General features: G+C 55.9%; 1 protein-coding gene across 1 annotated transcript; it reads left to right on the top strand.

The window, feature by feature from the left end:
- The first annotated feature begins 3,268 nt into the window (after window positions 1-3,268).
- On the top strand, window positions 3,269-14,028 carry Il12rb1 (interleukin 12 receptor subunit beta 1). The gene is given in 16 exon segments (XM_057752725.1): window positions 3,269-3,375; window positions 4,053-4,109; window positions 4,414-4,528; window positions 4,898-5,097; window positions 6,475-6,611; window positions 7,250-7,313; window positions 7,559-7,690; window positions 7,996-8,078; window positions 8,562-8,799; window positions 9,594-9,764; window positions 10,361-10,495; window positions 11,137-11,292; window positions 11,919-12,053; window positions 12,498-12,594; window positions 12,805-12,886; window positions 13,510-14,028. Coding segments are annotated over 16 exon segments (2,211 nt in total). The 5' UTR covers window positions 3,269-3,314; the 3' UTR covers window positions 13,858-14,028.
- Window positions 14,029-20,413: the final 6,385 nt, after the last annotated feature.

Genomic DNA, 20,413 nt, shown 5'->3' with positions numbered 1-20,413 from the left:
CTGATTCCCCTTCTCCCACTTCCAGTGTTCTGTGATGACAGGTGCCGCAGCGACCGAATTTACCTGGTGCTCGGCTCGAACTCACTGCTCCGTGCACGCCTGGTCAGTGTGCGGCCAGCATTGCTAGGCATGGAACCGAGCACCTCACACATGGCTCTCTACCACGGAGATTCCTCCTCAACCCAACTGCAGGGGCTTTTAAAGCTGTCTGGAGACGGTTGTTCTGACGCTCACCCATCGTCCCAGCACTGGAGAAGGAAACAGAGGATCAGGAACTTAGGTCATCCTCGACTACGTAGAGAGATGCAGGCGGACAAGCCTGGGCTTCATGAGACCTTGTCTCAAAACAAAACGAATAAGGCTTTTCAGTATATTCGTTACCACCACGTAACCCTAAAGTATTCCCCCAAATCCCCATCCCTACCAGTAGGCTCTCCAGCACCTGGCACCCCTCTAGTCTGTGGATTTGACTGCGCTGACCTTTTTCTGTGGGCGGGGTCTTTGGGTCTGCTGGCTGTCACTCATTTTCATGCTTTTCAGACTCCACCCACCACGGAGCGCGGTCAGGTGTGCCTTCCTTTTTACGACTGAGTAGTATTCCAGCTCTGTGGCTGGCTTACCCCTGACCGCCACTGCCGCTCCTTCTTACAGCTAGCTATCCTGAGGTAGCTGCGATGAATGTTTCAGAGCAAGGAATACTTTTTCTTGACATATGTTTTCCCTCCTCTTGGATGTATACTATACCTGCGAGACAGGACTTCCCAGGGCCATGTGGCCACTGCTTCCAGGGCTAGTTGCACAAAGCACCTGCCCACCAAACAAATGTCAACAGTGACTAAGTCCGCGGGGTAGGTGCCTGTGACAGGCAGGCTGGAAACTCATGTGCAAATTTTACCCAATCACAAGCACTGAATAGTTAGGCAAGTTAGGGAGTGGGGCAGCTCCGTGGACCAAAGCTCCTGTCTTTTAGGGGCAACTCAACTGTGTGGCCCCGCAGCAGACCAGACTGCAGGCTAGGCAGCAGGCTCAGGTGTTCAGCGTCAACCCGAAGTACATGAGACCCTGTCTCAAAAACCTAAACATAAAGACATAAATGCCTTAGAACACTGTAGCTGAGCGACTTGGTAAATGTTTTTATCAGGGCCGCAGAGAGAACCCTGTGGGTAAGAGCCCCGGCTGCCCTCGTGGAGGACCCGGGTCCCAGCACCCTCGTGGTGGCTCACAACTCCACTTCTGTAACTCCAATTCCAGGGGATTCTATGGCCTCTTCTGGTGGGTACCAGGCATCCGTGTGGTACACACACCACACACATTAAATAAAAATGAAGAAAATCTTTAAAATTTGTTCTTATTCGTTAACTATGCCTGTGCGCTTGTTAAATGAACAAGATTTTCTCCTTGCAAATGCCTCATTATCTTCCAACACCTGGCAGCCGTCTCGGAGCTTCAGGCTCTCTTGGGCACAGGAAAGTGGTGTTACTCCCTCTTCACTGGAGGCCGTGAGGACATTCGGTGGTTTTTTTCTGATACGGTTTCCGGGGCCCTTGTGGTCTATTCCTTCCTGCTTCCCGCCCCCAAATGTGTAATGTTTCTGAAAGTGGGGCACGCCTGGGCACTTCGCTCCCCTGGGCCTCCATGGGCAGCTGGGAGGAGCCAGAAAGGGGAGAAGGAGGGAGACACATATAGGTGCCTCATACTGTGACCCCAATGAGAGAAGAACCAACACTCTGGTATGCCGTGGTTCCCCCACTTCTAACAATCTCCATGGCTCCCTATTCCTTCCCACCCAGGCAAGCCCCTCAGCCTGTCACTTGAAGAGCTGTGACAAGGGCCAAGGATGGGTTCGCCCAACCTGGTCTGTATATGTAGCTCTTTGGGGAAACCGAGGCAGGTGTGTGCGTGTGTGTGTGTGCGTGTGCATGTGTGCGTGTGTATGTGCGTGAAGGCAACACTGTCAGAGATAGGAAGGACCAAAAGAGCCAAGTCTGTCCCCAGCGGGGCTCCTTGAATCCATCTCTTTGCTTCCAGTTGGGGCCTCTGGACTCAGTTTCTCCATCTGTATGTGGAGCAAGTCATGGCCGCCTTTCTGAGAGCAAGGGCTCTACAGAGAACACCAGAAGAGTAGCAACTAAGTTACAGTCTTCCATAAACTTCGCTCCCTGTCTACCTGGCCTAGAACTCATGGCAATCCTCCTGCCTCAGCTTCCCAAGTATGTCACTGCACCAACCCTTCCCTACCTCTCTGCTCCATCTCTGACTCTGCCCCTCCCCCAGGCTCCCTGCACCCCTCCCATTTGGTGCCATTGAAGTCAGTCTGCATGGGGTCACAGAGTCCCAGTGTCCCATGCCAGGGCCAAGACACAGCCTCATTGTCCCGGAGGCACTGACCTCATAGCCTTCAGGAAGCTTGACCCTGGGCCAGGCCAGGCCAGCTGGGCAGTGACATGACTCCTCCCCCAAGGGGCCCCTCCCAAAGCACCATGAGCTCATACACATGGGCCTCCATTTCCCCAAAAGATTATCATCTGTCTGCCTTGTCTAAGACCTGGAAATCAGGAAACTTTTAATTCAAGACAGGGTTTCTCTGTGGAACTCCAGCTGCTGTGGAACTCACTCTGTAGGCCAGGTTGTCCTCAAGCTCACAGAAATCCACCTGCCTCTGCCTCATGAGTGCTGGAGTCAAAGGTGTGTGCCATGTGCCTGGCTCTGGAAACATCTTTGGAGAAAAATCATACCACTTAAAATTTTTTCTTTCTTTTGAGACAGTAAGGCTACCCTCAAATACACGGCCATCCCCATGTCACAACTTTTCAGGCACAATGTAACCTACAGGCTGGGGTTCAGTTTCTAGGCCTCTGCTTACCGTGCAGGAAGGCCTGGGCTCCATGCCCAGCACCCCATAAACCAAGTGTGGCTGTGACACCTGTCATCTCAGCACTGGGGAGTTGAAAGCAGGAGGATCCGGAGTTCAAGGCTGGCCTCGGGTACATAGTAAGCTTAAGTCCATCCTGAGCTACATGAGACCTTGTCTCAAAAAACAAAAAACAAACAAACAAAAAAACCCTGCCAGACTAACCTATTTTGCTTGGTGTGGGTTGTAATGTGGGGGTTGGGGGTTGGGGTGACTGACTTCCTGGCTTTCACTTCCACTTTGACTGGTGGGGGATACAGAGAGTTTTTCTTTCTTTTCTTTTCTCCCCTCTTTTCATTTTCTTTCCCTTCTCAGTGTCAGTGTGTTCTGGGTTGGGGACAGCGTGACTGAGCCTCGTAGGCTGTGCAAAAGTGCCTGGGTACTGAGGCTCCTCGTGGACCTGATGGGGCTGCCAGGGACCAGCCAGCACATCTTAATCTTCCTCCTGTTTATCCAGCTGGGCGGTGAGTGCTTGCCTCACATCTCCTGGGTAGGGAGGGGTCCGCGAGGGGCTGCAGGCTCTAGGTCTCAGGTCCCCAGTGAGTGCCACATCTCTGCCATCTCTGTGGCCATGGTTACAGGGGATCATTGGTTTGCTTCTTCTCCTCTGCTGAGGGCCTGGCCCATTCTCACTTCCCATCTCTTTAAGTTGAATAAGCCCAAGGAAGGCGCACGAAAAGTGGCATGTTCTGCTCACAGCTCACAGCACACACAGGCAGGTTCACGGACACCTCATGAGCCAGGCTGGGATCCACTTCTGCCATGACTGCTGTGTACACTCACAGGGACCTCAGCCTTCCCTGTCGAGAAGTATTCACTCTGCTCTGCCTATTGCTGTGTCCCCTGGAGCCGCAGGGATGTGAGAGAGCTTAGAACTTGGATAGTGAGGGAGGAAGGCTGAGGCTAGGACAGACAGATGGCCTGGAGGATGGGTGGATGGGTGGGAGAGTAGGGAGTAGGGGTGAAGGGGTGGGGTAGTGCTGGGGGGGGTTGGCGAGTGAGCAGTCTGCGACTGCATGTGTTGATGGCAAACAGACATGCAGACAGGAAAGGGAGTAGGCAGGCTGACGCCCACCCTGTGCCCTCCCCGGGCTCACGTGTCCCCCCTGTGACACCACTGTCCTTTTCTCTTGCCTTTCAGTCTCCTGCAGAGACTGCTGCTTTGAGAGGCCACCGCCTTACCCAGATGGAGACTCAGGTCTGGCACAGCCCCTCCCAAGCAGAGAGCCACACAGCAGGCTCTGCCTCATCTTGTCCCCATCCTGCTGTCCAGGCAGTTCCCTGGGAAGGTGGGGAGCTGCCGGTGCCCATGCTGAAAAATCTAATCTACCTGAATGGGGGGCTCAGTCAATCTAGCATGTGCAAAGTCCTGAGGTGGGGTTGGTGCTACAACTATGGCATCCAGAAACTGCCGGCAGGGCGGAGAAGGGCAAGCACGAGGGATGCAGAACACCTCAGGACACTTCCCTAGCAGAGTCTCACACTCTCGCCGTCTCTCCCAGGCTCCTTGTCTGGACCAAGGAACTTGAGCTGTTACAGGGTTTCCGGGGCAGAGTATGAATGCTCCTGGCAGTATGACGGCGCTGAGGACAATGTCACTCACTTCCTGCGCTGCTGGTGAGGACCCATCCCCACAGCCTAACTTGTACCCCAAATCCACTATAGCCAAGATCTGTGTGAGCTCATGATTAACGTGATCCCTGCCAATCTTTGTCATGTGACGCAACAGCATGTCACTACAAGGGGTAGAAAGAGCATACAACATGTTCTTTAATCTTTATTTTTTATTTTGGTCTTTCGAGACAGGGTTTTTCTGTGTAGCCCTGGCTGTCCTGGACCTCACTCTGTAGACCAGGCTGGCCTCGAACTCACAGAGATCCGCCTGCCTCTGCCTCCCAAGTGCTGGGATTAAACAGTGCCCAACTTATTTTCTAGTCTTTATTCTCAAACTCACCCGCCCATTCCCTCGCCCCACCCACCCGCTCCCCTGACTCATCACTAACCCTCCTTCTGCAGCTTTGGCGGTGGGCGCTGCTGTTACTTTCCTGCAGGCAAGTCCAGGAGTGTGCAGTTCTCAGAGCAGGCTGGCGTCCCTGTGCTTTCTAACGTCACGTTTTGGGTGGAGTCTCGACTCAACAACTGGACCATGAAGTCTCTGGAGATATCGCTGTACCTGTCCCACTGGAGTGAGCTCTCTGTCTTACCTGTCCCTCTGTCACCCGGGGTAGGACACTGCCCTGTGACGAGGCGGTCTGGCTGCTTGGGAATACCCTATCACAGGACTCCTAGGCTTCCTCTGGCCTGGCCTGAGCCTCTGCTCGCCGCAGTCCCACAAGCCCCTCCTGGGAGTTGTGTGTTTTCATGACTCAGCGTGTGTTTGACAGAGTCCTGTTCAGGGTGTGAGGATGTGGGTTGTGGGCAGCTTCAGGGGGGCTGCGCATCCTTCCACTGAGACTGGCAGAGTGAACTCCCAGACGCAGGAAATTAACCAGGGCAGCAGAAAGTTCACTTGTCTGTGGGAACATACCCCAGCAAGGTGTTTGTTTTGGGGGCTGGATAAGGCTGAGGATGGGACTAGGATTTTCTGCAAACTCTACCTGGAGCCCCACCCCCAGCCCCTCACGGGGGATTCTAGGCAGGGGTTCTACCTCTTATCATGCCCCCAGCATTTTGTTCGTTAAGTTTTATTTACTTTTTTTTTTTTTGGTTTTTCGAGACAGGGTTTCTCTGTGGTTTTGGAGCCTGTCCTGGAACTAGCTCTTGTAGACCAGGCTGGTCTCGAACTCCCAGAGATCCGCCTGCCTCTGCCTCCCGAGTGCTGGGATTAAATGCGTGCGCCACCACCGCCCGGCTAGTTTTATTTACTTTTATTTTACGTTTATGTGTGTTTTGCCTGCATATCTGGTGCTCAGGAAGGTCAGAAGAGGGCGCTGGATACCCTGGAGCTGGAGTTACAGTTTTGAGCTGCCATGTGGGTCCTCTCAGGTGCTTGGAACCCCTGAGTCATCTCTCCAGCCCTTTAATACAGTCAATTTTTCAGCCATGTGGTGATGGCACACGCCTTTCATCCCAGCACTTAAGAGGCAGAGGCGGGTGAATGGTTGTGAGTTTGAGGTCAGCCTGGTCTACAGAGTTCCAGGACAGCCAGGATTGTTAGAGAAATCCTGTCTTGAAAAAACAAACAAACAAATAAACAATCTATTTTTTAAAAATCATTGGATTGGGGACATAAATCAGCAAGGAGTCATGATTAGCATACACGGAGCCCTAAGATTTTACCCCAGCACCACAAGTACCAGTCAGGAGGTGCACACTTGTCATGCCTGCTCTTGGGAGGCCAGCCTCAGCTACAAGAGACCCTGGACTGAGAAAAAAAAAAAAAAGCTGAGCCAAAACGTCCGTACCACACACAACCCTGGGTACAGAATGCTGGCCTTAGCTGGGTCTGCAGGGGTCTCTCATCTCCTCAGAATGACCCGCGGGTGGTACTGGGTACAGAATGCCGGCCTTAGCTGGGTCTGGAAATTTGCACTCAAGTGACAGGCACGACTCCCTCCCCCCAGTCAAGTTCAACCATCCCCTGGGAAACGTCAAAGTGTCACGTTCAGATGGGCAGTTACGCCTGGATTGGAATGTTTCCGATGAAGTCCCGGCTGAGGTGCAGTTCAGGCGCCGGACCCCCACAACAAATTGGACATTGGTGAGTTTGTTTCCCAGGTCAAAGGTCACCTTAGCACCAATAATGTCGCCCAGTTGGTGTCTTCATCCTCCGAGCTGGGGGTTCTGCCTTCCTCTTGCTCTGATGGTGACCTCCCTGCTTGAGCCCCCTCCCCGCCTAGTGGCACCCCTTCCCCTCCCCGAGGATCCTGTCGGCATCACGCTTCTTTGAGAAGCTCGGGCGGGGTCCCTGCAGTTCAGCCTCTCGCTCCCTCGCTCCCTCGTGGGTGGTCGTCACCCTGCCGGAGGGCTAGCCCTCTCAGCCCCACCCACCCCGGCTTCACAGAGCAGTATGACCATGTCTTGCTTCCTCAGAATCATTTTCTCCTTTGCTCCCCCCCTCTCCCTCCCCAGCTCACTTCTCAGCCACTGCAGCCCCATGCCTCCCCCACTTCTGTGATCCTACCCAGGCCTCAGTTTTCCCCTCATACAAACGGGAAATGGGTCAGGAGAGCTGGGCAGCTCCACCTTTCACCTCAGTACTGAGGAGGTGCTGGAGGGAGGGCTCTCAGGCTGCACAGTGAGATCCAGGCTCCAAGAGCAAAACAGAAAAGCTTCAAGCACTCATTTCTGGGCCATGAAGTTTAAACCAACCACACACACAATCTCTTTCTCTTTTAGGGTGGTTGTGGACCCCAGAATGACTCTGGCTTAGGTATGATTGGGGACATTCAGGACAGCAGTTCCGATGAGCATGAACGATTCCCCTAGTGCATGCAGGGCTGTGGCCTGCCCTGTGGCTCATCGTGGGTTTATTCAATCCTGCAATCCACAGAGAGGTGGAAAAGAACCCAGATCATGGTCGAGGGATGGGGCGGGGCTCTAAGCAAAGGAGCAGGAGTGGCTGAAGAGAGACCCACAGACAGTCAGAGCACACAGTGTTGGTCAGCCCCAGCACACTGACCCCGTGGTTCATGCCCTGCCTCTACCCAGAGTCCTGTCTTTGCCCTTCGGAGAACGCGACCCAGGAGTTCCAGATCCGGAGGCGTAGATGGCAGCTCTCCTTGGGGGCCCCTGGCGGTCCCTGGAGTAATTGGAGCAACTCTGTGTGTGTTCCGCCAGGTGAGCAGGCCCTGGGTTACAAGCACTAGAAAAGGGTCCACAGAGCTGTGTGTCAATCATCCCAACACTAGGAAAGCTGAGGCGGGAGGACTATGGTTTTGAGGCCAACCTAGGCACCATAGCCAGACCCTCTCTCAAAAGGAATAAAGGATGTGCCAGCAAGTTCCAGACATCAGGCCACGGGAAAAGCCTGCTCAGGCCTCGGAACAGTGCCCTACCTCAGCGCTCTTCCTCACTCTGTGCGGTCTCTAACTGCAGGCAGCAAGCCTGTGACTGAAGGTGTGGTGTCTCCTCTCTCCTTACAGAACCCTTACCCCAGCCTAAGGTCAAGTTCCTGGTGGAGCCGCTGAGCCAAGGTGGAAGACGGCGTCTGACCATGCAAAAACAGGTGACCGGGCCAGCCTGGGCTGGGGTTGGCCTGGGCAGGGGCAGGTGACCGGGCCAGCCTGGGCTGTGGTTGGCCTGGGCAGGGGCAGGTGACCGGGCCAGCCTGGGCTGTGGTTGGCCTGGGCAGGGGCAGGTGACCGGGCCAGCCTGGGCTGTGGTTGGCCTGGGCAGGGGCAGGTGACCGGGCCAGCCTGGGCTGTGGTTGGCCTGGGCAGGGGCAGGTGACTGGGCTAGCCTGGGCTGGGGTTGGCCTGGGCAGGGGCAGAAGGTGGGAGTGGAGGAGAAAGAGACACAGAGAACGGTGGGAGTGGCAGAAGCCATAGGTGGTGGGGTCAACTCTGAAGGCTGGCAGGGTATAGTGGCCAGCACCTATCACTCCGGCACAGGAGAGAGGGTCCCAGGAGGTCATCCTCAGCCAGTCTGGGTGTGTGTGAGCAAGGGAGGGCAGTGTCCTGGGTCCTCATGTCCATCTCCTGTTCTGCAGTCGCCACAGCCTGCTGTCCCTGAGGGCTGCCTGAGAGTCAAGCGTGGTGCCCACGTGATGTACTTGGTGGATGTGAAAATGCTGTCTTGTCCGTGCCAGCATCAGCCCTCAAAGACTGTGTCCCTGGGCAAGACGCTGAGCCTTTCTGGGGCTGCCTACGAGCTGGCCGTGGTCACCAAGACTCGCTTCGGCCGCAGCTCCAACAAGAAGTGGCACATTCCTGCCCAAGACCTTGCAGGTGCTCAGGGCCCAGGGGCGGGAACATGAGGGTGGTGGGATCCATCCTGCGCACCAAGCATGTATGAGCCCGGGTTCATGTTTCATGCACAAAAGAATGAGATTAAGATGCTGTCCAAGTGAAAGGCGCATTAAAAATTCGGTCGTTGAGATGTATGTCTAATGTAGGACTTTAAACTGCTCAAAGAGGCGACTGAGCCTCCAGCTCCAGCCGCAGGGATCTGACGCGATCCTCTGGTCTCTGTGGAAGCACACACAGGACAGACAAGTTTTTAAAATTCTAATTGACAAGCTCTGCCTTAGACCAGCTGCCGTCTCCATCAGTGGAATGACGGGTTGTGCTGCATACCCTCTGTGTGTATATCTGACTGAATTACCTCTCATGAGAAAGCTCACTGTCTTGTGTGTGAACCTCCCATGGGTTCCATGGGTCTAACTCAGTTTGCCAGACCTGGCAGCAATTGCCTTTACCTACTTTGCCATCTTGCCAGCCCCTAAAATATTTTTATCTACTAAACGGGAGACCAGTTGGGCACACTGGCTGTAACTGTCACTCCAGCACTCGGGAGGCAGAGGCAGGTGGATCTCTGTGAGTGCAAGGTCAGCCTGGTCTACAGAGAAACAGGACAGCCGGGGCTACACAGAGAAACCCTGCCTCAAAAACCAACCAAACAAAAAGTATCAGCCTGGCATACAGTTGGCGCTCAATAGGTGCCAGTTGATCTCAGAGGTGGAGGCTGAGTGTGGGTCTGGGATTGTCACTGGTATGCTGGTGACACTTGGGGTTCCTTTCAGAGATGAGAACCCTGAATGTCAGCGTGGAAGGCAACGTAACATCCATGTACTGGGTAGCCCGGGCTCCAGACACCACCTACTGCGTGGAGCGGCAGGCATGGGGCCAGGATGGGAACCACACCCACTGTACCCTGATTGCACCACCAGAAGACGGGGACCCTGCCAGGGTGGGTATGTCATTCTCAGATAAATATCCTCGTGATAACACATGGCTAGCCCCAACCTGCGGGGTCTGTGCAGACAGGGCATCTGTCTGAAGCCCAGAGAGGTGCCTCACTTACTCTGAGTGACACGGGCCGGAACCCTGAGGCCTGGCATCTCCAACCTTGGCTGGGTTCCCAGACTCCTCCCTGGGCAGGTCACACCCTCGGCATAATAAGTCTCACATACAGGTGGTGATTTAAATATTCTCCTGCCAGGGAAGGTGGTAATTCACAGTTGTTTGTTGTGAATTAAAGAGGTCTGGAGAAGAAGCCAGATGGTCCTGGCAGTGTCTGAGTTTAAGATGGTCCTGGCAGTGTCTGAGTTTGGGCTGGAGCCCTAGCGGGGGAGGGGGCGCACTTTCGTGGCTCTCAGAGAGGCCCAGCTAAGGCTGCAGAGCTGAGCTCCTTACCCACGGTGTAGAGACTGGAGTAGTGAGATGAAGGATCCAGGAGAAAGGTATAAGGGATTTGAGGTACGAGTCCCAGAAAACAGCACAGCCAGCACAAAGACTGAGGGTTGAGAGCACAGAGGATTCAGTGGCCTAGCTCTGCTGGTCCTTCCAGTGACCCACAGCTGGAGCTCAGAGCCTGCGCTGGGCCAGGGGCGATGTTACCGCCTCACTGTCTTCGGCTCCAAGAATCCAAAGAACCCAGTGTTGTGGTCCACGATCCTGTCCAGTTACTTCTTTGCGGGTAACGGTAAGTAGCTCTGACCTGTGCTTTGTGTCCTTGTGACCTTGGAGTGTCAGGTGACCTGTGGACAGGTCAAGGGCTGTTGGCAGAACCACATCTGTGGGTGGGGCCAGACTGGGCAGAATCAGATCTGTGGGCGGAGCCAGGGCTGTGGGCAGAATCAGGGCTGTGGGTGGAAACAGGGCTGTGGGCGGGGCCAGGGCTGTGGGTGGAAACAGGTCTGTGGGCGGGGACCAGGGCTGTGGGTGGAAACAGGTCTGTGGGCGGGGCCAGGGCTGTGGGTGGAAACAGGTCTGTGGGCGGGGCCAGGGCTGTGGGTGGAAACAGGTCTGTGGGCGGGGACCAGGGCTGTGGGCGGAGCCAGGGTTGTGGGGGGGCAGGCTGTGGGCAGAATTAGGTCTGTGGGCGGGACCAGGGCTGTGGGTGGAAACAGGTCTGTGAGCAGGGACAGAGTTGTGTGCGTTGCCCAAAATGTGAGCAGGCAAAATGCTAATACTATGGTTGGAGTCACGTCAATGGTGTGGCCAAGGTTATATGTAGAACTCAATGGGGGTGTCAGGAAGTGGGTGGAGCCCTGGCAGTGGGTGGAGCCTGGCGCGGTCACCGCGGTGGGCGGGGCCTTCCCTTGGGCAGTCCCACCGCTGAAGGTTTTGCAGCAGGGACCCCGCGCCACCTGTCAGTGAGGAACCACAGCGGGGACTCGGTGTTCGTGGAGTGGGCGCCGTCGCGGCTGAGTGCCTGTCCGGGGGTCCTGATGCGATACGTCGTGCGCTGCGAGGCTGAGGACGGCGAGTGGGCGTCAGGTGCGGTGGGGCACGTCGGCGGGAACCTGAGGCTGGGCGCACCCCCTAGTCCTCCCTTAAACTTGTGAGCCTGTGAGGGCCATTCTCACTTAAAGCACCGCTTTTATTTATTTATTTTTTACACGTTTTAACTACGTGTTTACTGATTCGTTTACCGTGTATAATAACGTGGTGTCCGCAGAGCACGCGTGGGCCAGAGGACAGCTTGCAGATCGGGCCCTGGGGTCGAACTTTCTTCAGGCTGCCTTCACCGAGAATTCACCCAGCCTGCCTTGCTTTTTGATTTTTTTTTTTTTTTTTGAGTCTCACTCTGTAGTTCAGGCTAGCCTCAAATTTACAGCAATCCTGTCTCAACTTCCTCAGGAGCTAGAGGTGGAACCCTTGACTGTTTCTGCTACCTCTTAAAATCTTCGGTTATCGGCTGATGATTTTATGTGCACGTGTGTTGCCCGCATTTGTGTCCGTGCACCACGAGCGTGCCTGATGGCTGCAGAGGCCGACAGTCGTGAGCTGCCCTGTGGGTGTTGGGAACTGAACTCGGTTTACCCTACAGGGCTGCCCCCGAGTGTCAGACTCGACCCACGTGTCATGAAAGAGCCCTAACCTACGTTGCCTCCCTCCAGCAGAGTGGCTCGTGCCACCCACGAAGACCGAAGTGACACTCCAGGGACTGCGCAGTGGCGTGGTGTACAAAGTCCAGGTGCGAGCCGACACTGCGCAGCTCCGAGGCGCCTGGAGCCGCCCCCAGCACTTCAGCTTTGGTGAGTGGGACCGCAGCCAGCTGCCTACCCAGAATGCACTTTGCTGCTCTTCCTGTAATGACCTCCACAGCCCGATGGTGGCCAAGATTCCCCCTGCAGCTTTCCATGGGCTCTGCAAAAAGGACTAGTCGGAATTCCTCTTCTCCTTCGGCCTTCCTCACCTGCCTGCAATATTTGATCCCCACCCCCTCGCCACACACTTGTCAAACTCCTATTCATCCTTCAAAACCAAGCTGTAAAGTTCCCTCCTCCAGGAAGCTCTCCCTACCTGCCTCTGATCACAGCGACAGGGTAACTGCCCTCTGCCCTCTGTCCTCTTGACTCCTTGGGTTGCTGCACCTGGGTCAAACTGTGTCTTCCCTAGTCAGGCGGCTTCTGCCCTGCGGGGTGGGAAAGAAGGAAGGGCTCACCTCCCTCAGCTCAAGTTGTCCCTCCCGCTCACAGAGGTGCAGATTTCCCGTTTATCCATCATTTTCGTGTCCCTGGGGAGCTTTGTTAGCATACTCCTTCTTGGCGGCCTCGGATACGTTGGCTTGAACAGGTAAGTCTCGCCTTCCTCCTCCCGAGCTGACATTAGGGCAGTGTTGAGCCCAAAGTGTGTATCTGTCCTGGTCTTATAGACAAGGAAACAGGGCACTGAGGGCCAGGAACCAGATGTACGGGGACTCGGTCACACCACACCCTTTACAGCATAACGGGGAAAAAAGGAAGACTCAGAGGCCCCCTCTGATCTGCTACCCTTTCTTCCCAGGGTGGCCTGGCACTTGTGCCCACCGCTGCCCACACCCTGTGCCAGCACGGCTGTGGAGTTCCCTGAAAGCCAGGGCAAGCAGGTAAATGTTCCTTTTCAGCCCAACTGTTGTTTGGTGCGCACTGTGGGCAGTGACTGTGGTCCAGACAGCTCACCCAAACCACCCCAGGGCGGGCTGGAAAGCCAGACAGGCAGCAGAGTCTTCTAGAAGTCATACCATAGAAGCATAACCTAAGTGGCTTCGACAGACAGGGAACTTGAAAAGCAAACGCTAGGCTGTGTGCTTCAGGCATGGCTGGATCCAGGAACACGGGATCCTGCTCCCTGGGAATAGCTCGCCTCCTGAGGGCCTCACCCCTGACTGGTTCAGGGGACTCCCCCCCCCCCCCCCCCCCGTTAGCTGCCGCCTAAGTCTCAGGGCCAGATCTGATTGGTCCACCTGAGTCACAGGCTTAGTGGAGCTCGCATCTAGAGTGCTCTGGTCAGTCCAAAGAGATGCATGGTCTCGTGGGCTGAGGAAAGAGGGGGACTCCAGAGAACAGGGTGCCGATACCCAGTGACATGGCTCTCCCGACTGTTGGGCTCCACTCCAGTCCTAGCTGCACCCGACTACGTAGCTCCGCCGAGGCACTGGTCCCGCCCCCTCACTCAGTCATGGCTCCGCCCACAGTCCTGGCTCTGTTTCCCCCCCGCCCCCCCTTTAAGGCTTGGCAGTGGCGCAGCCCTGAGGACTTCCCGGAGGTGCTGTGCCCACGAGAGACGCTGGTGGTGGAGGTGGCCCGGGACGCGGGGGACGGGACGGAGTCGCCGCAGGCTGCCCCTGCGCCCGCCCTGCACACCGCGCAGTCTTTGGAGGACGGGAGACAGATGCCCGGACGCCCGGAGGCCAGGGGCCTGGGCCAGCACTGTCCCCGCGGCGGCCTGGCCCACGAGAGACTCCCGCTGCTCCTGGGGGGTGTGACCCAGAGAGCCCCCACATTTGGCGATCTTTGGTGGACTCAGAGGACTGATGAGCCAGGACTCTCCAGCCGGCCTGTGGGTCAAGCGGACTGACGGGGCAAGCCTGGGCCCTATCATTGGTCTCTGCTTCTGGTCCTTCAGATTGAGGGGACCTGGTCCTGTGTCCTGGGCTGGGCCTAACCCCGCGAGCACTAGACAGGGAGTCTGGATATTAGAGCGTCATAAGCGAGATGACTGCGGGCTCAGCACCGTGAGAGTGGGCAGCAGGGTCTAGACATCTGCGGGAAGCCACACATCCAGACTCAGTTTCCCTGTGGAGTACTGAGCACTTAATACATGGGCCTTCCCAATGACTGACAGGTGAAGCTGGCCTTCCTGTGCACTTCCGGGGCAGCCTGAGCTACATGAGACCCCGAGTGGAGGACAGTGGCGGTGTGAGGCCTCGCTGTCCAGATCAGGGGCCGCCACACCCCAGGTGCACCCCATGTCCGCTCCTGTCTGCACAGCCGCGAGATAAAAACACGTGTTCTTAACTGCTCACGTGACCGCCAGGGGGCAGCCGCGGCGTCCGTAGGGTGTGAGAACCTGGAAACCCGACCTTTTACAGGAGTAACCGCCCCCCGGAGGGACAGCTCTAGCCGGGGTCCAGCCGCACCGTGGTTCCTGTAGCTCAGGCTAGCCCAAACTCCCAATCATCTTGACTCAGCCTCTCCAGCGCTGGGGTGTGTTGGGTTCCTCCAGGCACCCGGAGGCTGAGCTGGTCAGAGGACACGGCTGCGCTTGGGAGACTTTTCCAACACAAATGGAGTCAGCCTGGGGGGCAGGAGCAGTCAGACCAGACCTGGGGGTGGGGAGTCAGTCACCTGCATCCGGCCCGCATGGTGACCAAAACTTTCCATCCAGCTCCCTGTTTGATAGAAGATACATTGTGTCCTACCGCTAACAGGAAGGACAACAGGCCAGGAGAGGGTGACAGCCTAGGAGTCCCCTTCCCCGCAGAGAGGGGCTGGGGGCCTGGCTCAGGGGAGAGTGTCTTTCTTTAATGCAGGTCGCCTTGGGTTCAACCCTCACCAGTCCTAAACATCAGAACACTGCCAGTGAACCAGGCACAGCCTGCGTGGCATGAGATGTCTCACAGGATGGTGCAGGCAAACACAGATGCAGCCATCAACAAACTGGAACCATGATGGGGGCTGAGAGGGTGCAGGGTGAGGGGTCCCAGAGGAGGCCATGCTGGGGCCCTGAGTGTGAGGATGGCGGGGAGCAGTGCGTGCACCGGAGCTAGCGGAGCAGCGCCTGCTCAGGACCTGAGGAGGCCAGCAGCGGTGTGGGGAGGCTGGATAAAGGTCTGTGGCCAGGGGCCCAGGCAGTTCACCGTCCTCAGCCTCCAGAGTGCCGGGTGACCGGTGTGCGTCCTCCTTCAGCCCTCTTGGTGGTTTCCATCTGTTGGTGGCAGGTGTGGAGCCTGTCAAAAGCAGGGACATGAGCTGCCTCAGTTCCTCCCCAGGTGCCTCCCTGCTGTGTCCAGGAGCCTCTGCCTCTGCCTCTGGCTGGGATGGGTGGATTGTCACAGGTTCTGGGGAACATGTCCCGTGGCAGTGACCAGACCACAGAGCAGCCCCGGGGTCGCCGCCTGTGCCAGGCAGCCGGTGCTCTAAAGCTGTTTATTCACACTGCGTTCACACCCCACACACTTGCTCATTTAAAGTGCACAATTTGTTGACATTTAGCGCACATTCACTTGGTGTGCAAACAGCACTTCCAGAACATTCCTTACCAAATGCCAAGGTATCTGTCCCCATGTTTCCCTGCACAGGCTGTCACAGCCCCAAGCATCTTCTGTCTCTGGGGATTCGCCTGTTCCGGGCACTTCAGAACAATGGGGTCACTTTGCGCTGGCTGCTGCCAATCACCCACGTTGCATTTTTGAGGTTTCCCAGCACTGTCAGCTCTTTCTTCTTCGCAGCTAAGTAGTATTCCCTTGAGCACCTCCAGCACACTTTGTTTCTCTGCCCACTTGCTGATGGGGCCTCGGGCAGATCTGCCCTCGCAGCCGTTGTCGATCCTGCTGCGCAGGCCTGAGGCGATGGGAGCAGGCTGCTCTCCTTGCCTTGCTCTCCCTCTCCCTCTGCACCCCTTCTCTTCACCTTTCTTGCCTTGCTGTAGATGGAAGCCAGGATCTTTGTTTCACCCTCTGACCCGGAGCCACGCACCCGGCCAGGGACTCAGATGTCAAACTGACTCTACATGACTCTCTTGGTCTCTGAGCCACTGCGGGGGTCTCTTTCTGCCCCCACAGCAGCCATGGCAGGGCGTCAGGGAACCTTTAGTCTCTGGGAGCCACTGTCCCCAGCACTATGCTGGTGGCCCAGGCAATGGAACTGAAAACGGCACAGGGAAGGAGGGTTTCCATGGAGGCCCCTGCTCAGCCTGGCCTGCTGGCTGCAATCTGCTCTGGCTGCCATCCCCACCCTGGCCTGACCCAGCCCTGGACCCTTCCTGAGAAAGCTGGAGTGGCTTCCCTCCCCAGAGGTGCTTTCCGGCTGGGCCATGGAGAGCAGGTTATACAGTCAATCAACAAACATCTCAGAAGGAGGGTTCAGGAAGACCTCTGGTGCCTTCTCCAGCTATGAATGACCACGCTTCCTGTGACCAGCTCCTGCCTGAGTACCTGGGACATCCATGTGTCTCCTGCCCCCCTCATGAGTCTAATTCCAATGCCTTTCTCACTTACATGCCACCAATGTAGGGAGTCTGTAATCTGTCTGCAGTAGTATCTTCAGGGTTTAAATGGTATACCCCTGAAGGACAGACTGAAGTCGGGGTTTCTGAGTCCCACATCAGAATCAGACAACAGGGGGCTGTAAGGATCAGGAGGGGAAGAGGAATTCCCAGAGGAGGAGGCTTTGGGCCAGGCAGGATGAGTGGAGGTGAGTGAGGATATCTCCATGCAAAGGCCCTGGGGTAGGAGTTTGTGCCTGTGTAGGGGAGACCATAGGCGTGAGCATAGGGCAGGTCCCCCTCCCCAGCAGCAGCGTGCCCTTCCAGGGTCTTGAGAGCCCAGAGTATTGGATCCCTGCCTCCCCAAGGATGGGGGGACTTCTGTGATTTATGAGTGCTTTGGAGACTTAACAGGTGGGGAAACTGAGGCACAGAGCAGAGCCATTCCTGCTGAGCCAGCCATCCGCCACTCCCCTGCGCAGCCTGCCTGGGGACTCTCATTGGCAGAAACAGTGGCAGCTGGTTTCACAAGTGGCTGCAGGCTGGTATCGGTTTGCAGATGACACACCGGATCACACGGCCTGTGGCGGCCAAGGGAGGTTGGCTCTGCCACAGTGTACTGGAGGAAAGAGGGCCATGGCATTGGGACAGGGAGGGAGGAGCCTGGGACCAAGCACGAGCCCTCATTCCGGGTGCTCAGTCGGGACCTACCTGCACACTGTTGTCCCATATAGCCCAGGCTGACCTGAAGCCCATTATGTATAGCTCAGGCTGGACCCAAACTCTAGACCCAAACTCAGAAGCCCCTGCTGGCCAGTTCCCTCTTCCCAGATGACAAAATCTAACCCTGGATCCCTCGGTGTGTATGTGTGTCTGTGTGTGTGTGTGTGTACACACATTCCCGGGGCACAGTGGTTAGAACAGCCATTGCAGGAGATCAGATCAGCTCTTAGCACCCGCATGGTGGCTCCCAATCATCTGTGACTCCGGATCCAGGGTTGCAGCACCCTCTCCTGGCCTCTTTGTGCAGTGCACCAAGTGGGCACACAGACTTGTAAACCATAACGCCCTCAGCCACAGTATGATGTTACTTTGCTTCCTCTTACCACGTTCTTCAAGGCAACCTATGATGAACAAAAAGTCCTGTTACTTTTTAAAAGTATGTATGTTACCATGTGTGTGCTTGCACTGGAGGCTGTGGAAGCTGGGGGAAAGGTGGCCAGGTCAGCATCTGGTGTCTTCCTCTGTGGCCCCAACCTTCCTTCTTCTCTTCTTTGTTGTTGTTGTTTTCTGAGACAGGGTTTCTCTGTAGCTTTGGTGCCTGTCCTGGAACTCGCTCTTGTAGACTAGGCTGGTCTCCAACTCACAGAGATCCACCTGCCTCTGCCTCCCTAGTGCTGGGATTAAAGGCGTGCACCACCACCGCCTGGCTTGTTTTGTTTTTTAGAGAAAGGGTTTCTCATAGTTTTGGAGCCTGTCCTGAAATTCACTGTGTAGACCAAATTGTCCTCAAACTCACAGAGATCCTTTGCCTCCCGAGCGCTGCCGCCGTTTCATGCGTTTTTACTAATCTACTTGAGGGGCAGAGGTCAGAGAGCGACTTTCAGGTGTTAGTTCTCTCCTTCCACGGTGTGGGGTCTGGGGATGGAACTCCCGTGGTCAGGACTGGCAGCAGCACCTTTACCATCTGAGCCACCTCACCAGCTCCATCTTGGTCCTTGGGACAGTACTGACCCTCCTGTGTCTGTGCTGCAGTTACAGCCAGTTTTTATTGATTTGTTTGTTTCTCTGTGTAGCCCTGGCTGTCCTGGGACTCCTATGTAGAACAGGCTGGCCTGGAATTCAGATTCTTCTGTGTGTCGTCACCAGCCGGCTTGCAGCAGCTTTGCAGTGTACACTGGGTGTTTGAACTCAGGTCCTGACGCTTGCACAGCTGGACTTTTCTCACTACACTGCTCCCTTGCTATCCTCAATCAAATCTGTACACATTAATCTTTACCTTTTCTTCTGCTTTTCTTGAGACAGTCTCCCTCTAATAACCCAGGCTGATCTCAAACTCACTCTCCTCCTGTCTCTATGGAGTCCTGGGACTATGAACCTGCTCCCTCACACCTGACCAAAGTCACACTGGGTGCTGGTGCCCCTCCCCGCCAGGATAGAACTTCTCCACCTTAGGCAGAACCCCTGAGCTGTGCAGGGGCCTCTGTGCACCCCGGATTCCTATGTGCCGGCCAGTGCACCTCTCCCTGTGGTAATCTCTCTGATGTAAGCACCAACCACCCATTACTCCCAGGGTCCAGTAGGGCCAGTCTTGCCACCTCATTCTTCCCCAGAAGGCTGGGTCCTGTGCCACCCTCTGCTCCCTGTTTGAGGCTTTTTGCTGTTGTTGAGACAGGGGCTCCCTGTGTAGCATATGCTGGCCTCAAACTCACTGAATAGCCCGGGATGACCTTGAATGTCCACCTCCCAGCTGTTAGGATGCAGACCACACCAATTCTTTGGTGTTGTTGTTTGAGACAGGGTCTCACTTTATAATTCTTTGGCTGGTCTGGAACTCACAGCCATCCCCCTGCCTCAGTCTCCCATATGTCAGGATGGCAGGCCTATGCTTCCATGGTTGGGTAGAAAATGGAATTTTTCCTGGTTTGGTAATGGACTTCTCTGGTGATAAAAAGCAAGTCCCAGACCGGCAATATGGCTGAGGGGGTAAATCCAAGCCCAAAGACCCACATGGGGGAAGGAGAGAGCTGACTCAGCACATGTGCTCCGGCACTTCAGCCCACAAAGTAAATAAATAACATTAAAATGTAATATAAACACTTCTTAATATTTCAAACAGTCAAGTTTCTCTCCCTCTTCTCTCTGTCTCACGAGCACCCCGAAGACCCCAGGGCTCCTCCCAGCTCTGCAATGGCGCCCTCTGGAGCACAGCTATGCCGCACAGCTTCTGGCCTACTTGTGGCCGGGAGCGGGCCCACCGTGTCTGCTGTGCGAGGCTCGCCTGCAAACCACATAGTGCCTTACTGGACCTCACTGTGATGCTGGTGTCTCTGGGACAGACTCGCAATTTCCCCGGGCCCCAGCCCAGCCAGGGACCTCAAGGTCACACTGAACCTTTTGGAGTCACAGAACATTCCAGACAGACATGTCTAGGTGCCAGAAACACACTCTGATCCAGCAACCAGGCCACAGCCTGACCCACGCCCCAGTTACCCTCCCACCCGCACAGGCCAGGGCCACATATCCAATCTGAGATGCAGCCCTGCCGAACCCATCACCATATCCCTCGCTCTGCACCCCAGGATTGGGACCTGGTCTCAGTTAGTGGAATACCCATCATCACAGCTCTGGGGAGGTAGAGGCAGGAAGATCGAGAGTTCAAGGTCATCTTCACCTACATTGGGAGTTCCAGACAAGTCTGGGTTACACGAGACAGACAGGACTGGAGAAATGGTGTAGGGTTTGAAGGTCTGCCGTGGGAAAGCCAAGTTGGATGCTCACCCCTCACCAGGGGGAGGAGGACCTCTCCAGCTCCGTGCTCATTCTGGCTGAATTGCCGAGGTCCTGGTTCAGTGAGAGATCCTGCTTCAAAACCAGACTGTGGATGTTTGAGAGACACGATATAAACCCCCGCCCTACACAGAAGCTGTGCCCAGTCAGCACCTGGCACTGGGTCCTCAGTTTCTCCATGTGACCCCTGCCACAGACCCCCAAGGTGTGCATGACCCGGGCGTGGCTCTGCTCGTCCCTCCTGCTGTCACCCCAATCCCTGGGTCTCCAGGCAGCCACAGAAGAAACAGACTGGATCTCTTCAGAGCACCCCCACAGCCTGGCCTGGGTTGTTCTGCTCCAAGACTGTTCTAGAACATTGTCAGTCCCCGACGCTGACCTGGGGTGACTGTATTGGGACAGGGCTGTTCCTGCTGTC

This window comes from Chionomys nivalis, chromosome 20 (genome assembly GCF_950005125.1).
Source record: "Chionomys nivalis chromosome 20, mChiNiv1.1, whole genome shotgun sequence".
NCBI lineage: Eukaryota > Metazoa > Chordata > Mammalia > Rodentia > Cricetidae > Chionomys > Chionomys nivalis.
The sequence above is the reverse complement of the archived record's forward strand: the minus strand, read 5'-3'. Positions and strand labels throughout refer to the sequence as shown.